This window comes from Corvus brachyrhynchos, unplaced genomic scaffold (assembly GCF_000691975.1).
Source record: "Corvus brachyrhynchos isolate BGI_N302 unplaced genomic scaffold, ASM69197v1 scaffold255, whole genome shotgun sequence".
Lineage (NCBI taxonomy): Eukaryota > Metazoa > Chordata > Aves > Passeriformes > Corvidae > Corvus > Corvus brachyrhynchos.
Window position 1 is genome coordinate 2062122 of NW_008238358.1, and position 10743 is coordinate 2072864.

The 10743-nt window shown below is 43.9% G+C and overlaps 1 protein-coding gene across 1 annotated transcript in view; it reads right to left on the bottom strand.

Annotated features, from left to right (window-relative positions):
- Positions 1–376: 376 nt before the first annotated feature.
- The window catches only part of LOC103616528 (cytochrome P450 20A1), a 15155-nt gene continuing 4788 nt past the window's right edge, over positions 377–10743 (bottom strand). The window contains exons 3-12 of the mRNA XM_017735806.1: positions 10095–10240; positions 9266–9433; positions 8509–8587; positions 6818–6933; positions 6338–6392; positions 4784–4904; positions 3837–3948; positions 3151–3215; positions 1268–1357; positions 377–1100 (exon numbers count right to left, since the gene is read on the bottom strand). Of these exons, the coding sequence (XP_017591295.1) occupies positions 950–1100; positions 1268–1357; positions 3151–3215; positions 3837–3948; positions 4784–4904; positions 6338–6392; positions 6818–6933; positions 8509–8587; positions 9266–9433; positions 10095–10223 (1086 nt within the window). The 5' untranslated portion in view covers positions 10224–10240 and the 3' untranslated portion in view covers positions 377–949. The remainder of the gene's footprint in view (positions 1101–1267; positions 1358–3150; positions 3216–3836; positions 3949–4783; positions 4905–6337; positions 6393–6817; positions 6934–8508; positions 8588–9265; positions 9434–10094; positions 10241–10743) is intronic.

Below are 10743 nucleotides of genomic sequence, written 5' to 3' on the forward strand. Positions count from 1 at the left end.
AGGAAAAGGATTCTTTGAAAGGCTTTTAAGTTATTAAGTACAACATTAATCTAGAGCCCTATAAAATCAGCACTCTCCCTTTCCAGTATTTGCATGACCAGTCTCATGCTGACCCAGTGCTGAATAAATTGCAAGCATCTGTCAATCTCTGTTGTTGATTAGATTAGACACTGCCCTCAGAATTGTCAGGATAGAGACTCTCTTTCTTGGGGCTTTGTTCTGTGGTTTTATTTCATTTCATTATATTATTACTGATGCTTCTGTTTTCTCAGGGGCCAAACCAGTTTTATTCCTCTTGGTTTACTAGCATTTCTCAGTCATCCTTTTTCTTGTAACCCCACAGCATGGCAAGATTACACAGCAAGAGAACTGGTGGTGCAATTCCCACCCCACTTTATTTCTCTCTCACACTCACACATACTTCTCACAGGATATATCTGCTCTTCTTGACAGATATAGCTCAAGGGAAGGAAAGACACTTTGAATAAAAATACCTATATAGAGAGAAAGGCTTTGTCCTTCTGTTTCCAAGGTCTTATTTAGCTAGGATCCAGGAAGAAGCATTCCACTGGATAAGAGGGGCACTCCTACTCAGCTCTGGCTGCTATTGGAAAGAGGCTGGATTAACCAGAGCTCTGGTCTTTGACTAGCTGACACCCAGTAGTTCATACATACACCACTGCAAGGTTTTGTTGCTTCCTTTGCAAAGGTTTGGCCAAAGATCCAAAAGCAAATATAAAAAAGACATACATATTCAATCTACTTTAATATGACTATGGTTGAATTAGAAAAAGTACCCAAGGTAGGCATGAGGTTAAGAATGTGGAAGGTAAAAAAATCTGGATATAAAATTCCTTGGCTAAGTAAACATGGTGCCAGTATGATTCTCGTTAAGACCCTTGCTCAGAACTTCACTGCTGGCACTTTCAACCCTTTGTTTTGCTTGCTCTTAGCTTCTCTTAGACACCGTTATCCAGGCTTCCTCCTTTGGTGAGGTTACCAGCTCATATTTTGTCTCCATGACTTGTCCTTTCACGGGGTGGAGATACAGTTTCCTTACCAGGACACTCAGCAGAACTGTGGCCACCATATAGGCAAACCTGAGGGAAGAATCAAGAGAAAAAAAGAAGAACCTTGCTATACTGTAAATTTCCCAAAGGACAACAGCCAGCTTGGACAGGTTGTCCCAGCAGTAACACCAAGATGCTGCAAGCACCTTCTCTCCTGTCTCACAGACACTCACTAAGACCTCCTTCCCCATGCTCACCTCAACTCTGGGCACTCCTGGCTTCCTGAGAAACCCAACAAGGAGAGGTTTTTCATGGCTGATTCCTCATTGAATCTCTCTGGGTCAAACCTATAAGAGGCAAAACACATTAAGGCTTTCTGATCAGGCACAGCATCCTCTCCCCAGAAACATGCACACACACACACACACACAAGTGAAAAACTGGAAATGAAATACAGAATCTCACTAATTTGTTCTCTCTGGGTCATTCCACAGAAATGTACAAAGGCAATTGTGCATTCATTCCATCCATGTTCCCAGCTGGTCAGCTGTGTCCCATCTTGGTCAAAATGCTGACAAACTGAGGTAGTGTGAGACAGGGCTGGAACTAATATGAAGTACACAGCTGAGCTGATGCTGTTACCTGCCCTCTATTCCTCTCCAGAGCACATGCAATCTCATTTGTCTCTTCTTTCTCTCTCTCCCCCTCTGAGTCCCTTCCTTTTTCACTTCCAGAAATACTTCCCTTTTCTCCTTACCCCTCACCCTTCTCTTCAAGCAGCTGGTGTGTGTATGTGTATGTGCTGAGGGGGGGGAAGCCAGTGACTCATTCAAGTGAGAAAAGTGGTTTCCAGCTTTAGGATGGTAGAGGCTGTGAGAAAACTATTATCCAGGGCTGGCATGAGTTAAAACAAGGGAAATGAATAAAATATCATTCAATTTAAATATTAAAAATACCCTGGCCCCAAACAGAAAATTTCATGGACAGAAAACAGTTCTTTCAAATCTTTCTGCTAAATACTTCAAGCCTTTGTTTCCCTGCTTAAACATCCAAGCTTTGCTTCTAACAAGGTGAAAGGGCATGTGGGTGCTGATCCTTAGGAAAAGCAGCATCAAACTTACATTTCCCCTGAGTGGAAGTGCAAATTACAGATTTTGTAATAGGAGAGAAAATGCAGCTGCCTAGCAAAAAAGTAGGGAGGGCAAACAACCATGCACAGTGGTTTTATATAGTAGGTGGGTGAAAGGATCACACAGAGCTGGTCTCCTATCTCTGTCATGGAAATATTCATGTACCTCAAGCTAAACCTCGACCCCAGCCTTCCTGAAACAAACACACAGTGTTCACAGCAGTCCTCACTGTTGCTCCCATGAGGCCTCAGCAAACCTAAACACAGTCATGACCTATCTTGAGAGGCAATCCCTACCAAGGTGCTCACAGACTGGTGCATCAATGCCTGACCCCTTTCGAAATTGCAGGAGAGGACAAGTGCTGTGATAAAGGCTCTATCATTTCTCCTAAATCTCAGCTGTCTGTTCTCTCTGTCTAGAATAACTGACCCACATTTTTTGTCAGCCCAAGTGAAGTAAATCAGATACAGGTTAATATTTGCCACCTGGAGGCCACAGGAAGCTACAGCAATTTTTTCTTTAACCTCCAAAACACTGGCCTAGATCCACTTCCGTTTTCACAGACAGACAAAAATATTGAGGTAGCCTTTCCCTTCATCCTAAAAACCCAAAACTTCAGACTGACATTTCCTCCCTTGCATCATTGTTTCATGATGACAAGCAGTGATTCCAAAGCCATTTATGTCACTGTTTCACAGAAAACCTTCAACAGAAGTTCCCAGCATTAGCCAGGGAAGCTCTGTGTATGTGCACAAAAAAGTTTTTACTAAACCCTAATACATACATGCACACACACAGACTGGAGCATGGGAGGAGCCTGACTTTAACTGCCCCAAAACCATGCCCATGGAGACAAATAAAGTCAGACCTTCATAAACAGATTTTCTTACAGACTCTCTTTCATCTCCAGAATCTGCTTAAGGCAGGCCCTGCAGCACAAAAGGCTGTGCTGTAAGATCTAATTTAAGAAAGCAAAGGAATTAGTTGCAATAAAAGTCGATGCTACATACTTGTATGGTGATGGCCAAGATGAACTATCCTGCAGCATCACACCAAGGGCATAGAGCACAAGTGTCTGCAAAGAGAATTACACCAAGTCAATGCAGGAGGAAATGCACAATTAAAGACACCTCTCAACAGCTCTGCTGGATGATGATTATTCTGTAGACTACTCATATTTAGGTGGATTTAAAAGTCAATTATGATGTATTCATCTACAAATTTTCATAATCCATGCCCAGATGTTAGGATTTTAACTTCTAAGAATCATGCTGCAATTGTTGGTGGTTACAGAGGGTGTGACCCCATTTCTCTACGCTGGCTGGGATGATTGTATGGACTACTTTATTCTCTGGAATGGAAAGTGATACGATGAGTGATATGATGAGGTCTGAAACAATGCTCTTTCATGCATAACTGAGCCCATGGGCTGCTTCAAAAGCTTACTCATCCCTGGTGGACCCAGAAGCAGAAGCAAATCTGCTCAGCAAGAGAACGTGAATTTGCAGAGCCTCTCCTGCAGAGGAACTGCAGGCAAACTTTGAGCTTAACTGTACTTTCAGATGACAGTGCACCTGCTCAGGTTCAGTGTCAGAAGAAATGGTCTTCCTGCCTCACCCCTTGTCTGGAAGAAGAGGAAACAGCAAATTCCCCTACAGGAAAGGGGAGTGGCCTAGTGCTCCCAGCACTGCCCTACCTCTTTGGGGATAATATGTTGGTCGACTCTGCCCTCCAGCTCCTGCAGCTGTGCAGCAATGGGCGTGAGCTTTGCTGTCCGCACTGTCTCACACAGGACTTGCCGACAGTACCTGCAACCAGTAACTCTTGGTTAGTTTAACTCTCAGAGACAAGCTTGTCCACATCCATGTGGCAGCAAGCAGAGCTGAGTCAACTGTATTTAGAAGCACTTCTTTTTTTTTTCTGGCAAAGAGTCCCAACATCTTTGCATGAAGCATTAAATCTCATTAACAGCTTTTGGAGAAGGTTATCGGAATCCCTCCTCTTTCAGATTTTAAACCAAACTAAATCTGCTAAAATGCATAAACACGCCAGCCCTTCCCTGTACCACTCACCCATACAAGCAGCAGCAAGAAAACCACACACTCAGTATTCCCTTACTGAAACCCTAACACTAGTCCAAATACAAAATGCACCCAGTTGCACCAACACAACAAACATATGCACAAAACATAAAGGCATACTGTTGACCATTCATCATCACTAGTGGAACTTTGAAAAGAAGACTTGTCCATGCTTTCTCTCTGTCTATATCTAACCACGAAAATGACTGATTACTTCTACTTCTGGAAAACTAGGGCAGAAACTAAGCAAGACAGTAAGCAAAAATTTTGGCCTGGCAGCCAGGGCACTGATTCTGTGTTCTTCCTCTGCTGATGAACCTAAAGGGTTTCCCACAAACACCCTGAAGTGAGCACCTTGGTCCCTTTGTCTGGAGTGCCAGCAGACTCTCCCTGTGTTGCAAGTCATCTTGTGGTTTGATCACTTCCAGAAAGAAAAAAGGGACTATGTAGCTCCTGGATGCCTCTTCCTGGCCTGGTGTAGGCTAGGCATCAAACTCCATGGGAAATGCCTGTCCCCACCACATGACACAGCCTTCCTCTGCATTCCTTCTATAGGACCCACCTGAGCTGCTCAATTTTCTCATGTGTAATTGGTCCCTTTCCCAGAACACGGTCCATCTCCTTGTAGAGATTCTGCTGAATATCTTCTGATGTTGTCAGGAAATAGACTGCCCAGGTACACACTGGGGAAGGAATCAATACAACACTGAACCCAGAAAATTAAATCTTTTACAAATGGCATTCACTTTTCTTACTTCCAGTTTTCAACATTACTTTTTGACCTAAAAAAAGAGGTGATCTCTGTTCACAGCAGGCTGTGCTGATTCTGTATTCAGTGGCAGGAACAGAGGCTGAACTCCTGTGTAACAAGAGGCCTTGCAAGCTAAAATTCTCTTTCTGATGCTATGAGTAGCTTAGGGAGCTGTGCAGGACACTAAGGCATTCAGCCTCACAGCTCTGGGGCAGGGACCACATAGCCCAACAAACCCTGGGGAACGAGGGTTATTACACCAACCATGCAAATGAAAGGCTGGTTTGTTCAAAGCTTTAGAAAATTCCCTTATTTGGGGGGCTTCCCTAGCACATCTCAGGCAAGTGCTCCAGACAGCCAGTGCCTGGGGCTCCTGAACGGAGCTCTCTGCAGAGGCTGGCCAGCACTTGTCCCCCTACATCCGTTTTTTGAGGTACTTGAGATATCTTCAATAGCAGGGTGAGGAAAAAACCTTGCATAAGAAATAAGTGTGTAGGATGCAGTTTCCCTAAAGCTACAAGGAAACGTTTCTAGCTCTCAAAAATGTCTATTCATGAGAACTATGTGGAATCTTGGACTTGATGATCCTTGTGGGTCCCTTCCAACTCAGAATATTCTGTGGTTTTGTGATCCCATGAATCCATGTGGATTCAAGCCCCTTCAAATGACAGTCTTTCTGGAGTACTTGGAGAGGATATTCTCTGCAGAGAGTATTACCATAGTTGTCTGATTTACTTCCCACATTCTTTAACACCTAGATGCATCTTGGAGGTTTTCTTTGGAGTCCCAGTCCCACTGGTTGAGACACAGGGCAAGATAATCATCCCTTTATCATAATGTATTTTACACAGCTTCAGGTTGTATTTTTATTTGTTTGGGGTTTTTTTCATAATTTTTGCACAAATCCCAGAGTAGCTTCTTTGAAAGTTCTCCATACATAGAACATACCTATCCTCCAGAAATTCAAAGCACCCAGACAGATTCTAGCACTCTAATTTTTTTCCTGTGTGCCAGACCCTATTTTATAACATGATTTTTGTGGCTTATATATTTTGGTTTTTTTCATCAAATTTATCATCAGTTGTCTGGGGTTAAGAATGCAAGCAAAAAGCAATGGGGAGAAATTCTAAGGTTCACCAAAAGACTGGAAAGGTTGTCAAACACATCTTAGGTTCAGCTCACTAACTGTGAGGCTGTGTCAACAGTCTGATGCAAAAATTAGCTTCTTCTGTATGTATGTAGTTCAGGAGAAAGAGAATGATGAATACAATATTTTATTAGCCTACAGTAAGTCTCAAGTCATCACACACAGTTTTTGGCAGTTGAGTGTAAGGATGGGAAGTTACCTACAGTTACTGTACTTACAGTTAGCAGTGATTACACATCCTGCCAAGGAGAAAATCATTGTATCTTCCAGAATCTAGGAAAGAAAATCTACTTCAGAGAATGAAGCTCATAAGACTGTAAAGAGAAAGAAGAAGTGGCACACTCTCCACTCGAGCACATTAAATCCCTTTAGTGCATAGAGCAGGAAATACATCTAGAAGACATGGACTGAACTCTCTATAGAACTTCCACTGGAATTGCACGAGACATGCTTCATATTAGCATACTTCTGGTTTATAAAAATAGCTATGAAACAGTGGCAAGGAAATCTACCAAAGTCTAATGCAATCAAACACTGGAAAAAAAGTGTTTGAGTGGAAAAAAAGAACTAGAAGCCCTGCTTTTGTAAAGAATCTAAGCTAAGATGCCAGAATTTACATTAATCAAAGGCTACAATGTAATGAATTGCCCATCTGACAAAACTCCTGTACTGTGTAAAGAGGCAACAGCTGCACAGACCTGCTGGTCACTCAGGCTCCCCTGCAGCAAGGTGTCTATAAAGACATGCCTGTTGAATGATCTGCCTCGGCGCTCCTTTGTAACCTTCCTCAAGATGGATTCCATCTCCACCAGAGCTTTGCAAGAAAAAAAAGAAATGTTTATTTTAAAACCTGGTCATCCTGGGGCTGCAGAGAAGCAAATCCATCTCCCCGAGCAGATTTTCAGACCAGCTGTCCCTGCTGGGCTCACTTACAGAAGCAGCCTCTGTTACATGTTACTGTCAATTTGGAAGGCAGTATCCCCAATTTAGCAGAAAATGCAGGAACAAAATAACACAGGTTGCCTACAAAAAGCCATCCTTACAAGTATAACCAAGGTGTAAGTCAAATAACACTGTCAAACCATCAGAGAATGTATTTCATCAGCTCCCACGAAAACAGGTACGAGCCACATAACACTGATTACATGACCTGCCGAGTTACTACAGCACCTCTGCAGCTCCACCGATGGAGCCCCTTTTGCCAGGGGTTCTGCAGGCACGGTGCAAGAGGATGGCTCTGTGCTGAAGAGCCTGCAGAGACCGAGACAGGAATGGGGGGAAGTGGGGGAGGGTATTGGCACAGAGTCCACACATCTGAAGATATGGGAGTGCCTAACTCCTGGTGACTGCTGTGGGAACCAAGGGGAGTTAGGGACCTAGATGCCACTGCCTGTCTGATTTAAATGACCTACTGAGGACTATCCAAGAAACACAGAGTGGAATTTGGGTCTGAAACGCCATTTACAAAGACCCAGTTCAGTTCCTTTGTCTTAGAACTACCTTCCTTCCTCCCATCTGCATAGGAAGGCCAGCAACACTCAAACACAAAGGCTCACTATGTGGAGTTTGTGAAATTGTGTCCTCATGCATCATCATACTACAGTTCAGGAACAGAGTGACCATGGGAGGAACCTGTCAGAAGCTGTCCTCGAGTTCTGAAACCCACAGAACCAGAAGTATAAGGAAAGAAACACGGTGTTTGGAGGACTTACAAGCAAATCTTTAGTTCCAGATACAATCTACTTTTGTTTAGCATCTTATCAGTCAATACTGAAATGGTTTAATTATTAACAACAAAAAAGATAGGATAACCTAAAATTAAAATAACTTACTATAAAATACATGAGAAACGAAAGTACTGCTGTAACAGACCTGAAAATCATGTTATCTTGTAAGAGCACGTCAGAGGCTATCACATGGAAGGTGTATCCAACAAAGCAGCACCTCTGTACTTGTGTCTTCCAGCCTGTGAGTGACTGTCTGGCAGTGCATCATTTGAATGCCCATACAGGCCAAATCAAGGGGCTCCATCTGTCTCCACCCAGCACAGCTGCTTGCCTCCAAGAGAGGTCAAAAATGGACACTAGGGAATGGAACAGGAAGGGAGGAAGCACACCCTGATTCTTCCCCTCTATCACTCTCCAGACAGGACAGACCTGGAACAAGAGTTCTAGTCCTACAACTTCTCACATAATGGCAGCTTGCCACTTAACTCCAAAACACTGATCTAGTGTGAGAGTTAGTATGACACATATGGTAGCTTATGGCATGATGAGCAACTCTGAAGAAAAGCCAAGACAACAGGGCAAATGACATGCTTTCACATGCCAGCTGACTCCTAAGTATTAATCAGAGTGGGAGGAAAACTGTAATTCTGGGAGAAACCTACCATCTTCATAGTGCTTCTTCCTAGTCATGTTTTTGTCAAGAGACCCATCCAAGAAACCTTTTCCAATCTCTGACCATATCTGGAAGAAGGACAGAGAGAACAGCACCATCACTCACCATAAGCTGAGACTGCTGGGACTATTCTGTTCTTCCCTACTCAGAAAAATGAAAACACCAAATAAAATTAAAGACTTCCTGTCAATATGGAACTGATCTTCTCTTTAGGACATTTAAGACACTATGTCTATGATAACTGGAATTAAGCTGAAATGAAACAACTGTAATTACACCTCTAGGGAAAAAGCTATGGGAATCTTAAATGGGAGATGGAACTGTTTCCTTCCCACCCTATCACCAGCATGTTTAATATCCCTACATGTGGATACAGTTTGAGATCTCCTCAGATTTTCCTTTCTCCACAATGTCACAGAGCCTTCAGAAGATCTTTGAAAAGGAGAAGTTCCACTGGCAGTCCCAACAGAGTTTAACTAACTTAGGTACCAAAGATCTCCCAGCTGCCACTGGGTCTGGGTTCCTGATCCCCATGGATCCTTTAGAAACACCTCAGACTAATGACAGCAGGATCAGCAGTAGGATCTGTCTAACAGTTTCAGCTTGGGACAAGTGAGGCGGAGCCCTCAAGCTCGTACTTTAAAGTCTCAGCAGCAGCCTGTGCTAAACTGTACATAGATACAAGCTCAGTGTTTTTAGTTTAGAAAAATTTAATAGGAGATTCCCTGGCTCTTTGGGACACTTACTGCATCATGGTGCCTGCGGAATCGGATGACTTCCCGGTCATCTTCAAAGCTGCTGCCCATAGCTGTCTGCGTGACAGACTTCATGGCAAAGCCCAGCATGTGCTGGCAGAGTGGCACATGTTGTGCCTCGGGGAGAGACAGCCATTTGGCCAGCAGCTCTTCTGACAGCTTCAGAGGGAATGAAACATTAGTTAGCAGTAATACCAGCAGTCTATTTACCAAACACACCCTGGATACATTCCCACCCAGTTCCTGAGGCAGGCCACACTTTCATGGCTATGGAATAAAGCTAAACTCTTTCCAGGGTTGCTTTCCATTGTTGAACAGTACCATTTTAGCCTCCAGTCTTCTGCTTCTTTCAAGGCTCTCCCCCAACAAGGCAACCCTATCATCCTCTCTTGTTCCCTCTGTCAGAAAAGAAACCTTAAACTTAAATACTAACAGCTCCAGAATAGGAAAACAGACCATATTCTGGCTGCTAGACTAAATCAACAGAACAGTTCTTCACCTGTTTGTGGCCCCAAAATCTGGTTCCTTGCTCCATCCTCCTGTCCTGGGAAACATATCTAGAATCCAGGTGTTCAAGTATTTTTAACTGCATCTGGTATCCTGGCATAAAAAGTAAGCAAGCTCAGCCCTTCCCCCCATCCACTGGAGCTAAGAGAAACCAAATATTCACACCATGAGAGGCAGAGGCTGTTTGCTATCTCAGATGCTTACAGCTCTAGCACTAATTTGCATGCAGGTCCTTTATCCTAGTGATCATTTTCACTAAACCTTCTCCTGTGAGCACACAGGCCTTCTCTGCTGTACAAAGCCCAATACACACCTTCTGGATGAGAGCAAAGTTACTTTGCAAGGACTTGGTCACACCATTCTCATACAGTTTTCTCCTCATGTGGCTCTCTCCTGTATCCCCGTTCAGGCTGGACTGGTACCTCAAGAGGGATTTCAGCATTGTCTCAAAGGGATCCACTGAAAGCAAACAGAGCAAATACCATTCAAAAGTCACACTACACAGGGCTGATGAAAACAGCAGCCTCTTTAATCGGGTACAGCTACTTCTGGGCAGTGAGCAAGGTGTGGCTCCTTCCCCTAGAACAGTCTCTTTGGGGTGTCAAGTTTCTCTTGCTCAGTGTGGGCTGGTACCTCATACAGTCTTTTTTCTGGGGCTGGTTGCCATCCTGTGATCAGCTCCCCCTGCAGAGCTTATTTGCTGGCTCTACCAAGTAACTCTTTAGTAACAATGCCTTCAGAGCTTGTTTCCCATTTGCCAGTTCCCAGCTGGTTGTGCCATCAACTTGGTGACAAGAGTGCGGCATGGTCCTTCCCCTTCTCCTCCAGCCTGACCTGCAGTCTCTTTAGCACATTCCCCTTCACATTTGGTGTGCCCTCCTGCCCTGAACGTGGCTATGTACTCGGGACATATCAGCTCACATGACAGACTCAGCCAGAGGTTGCTGGACTCTTTCCCCTTC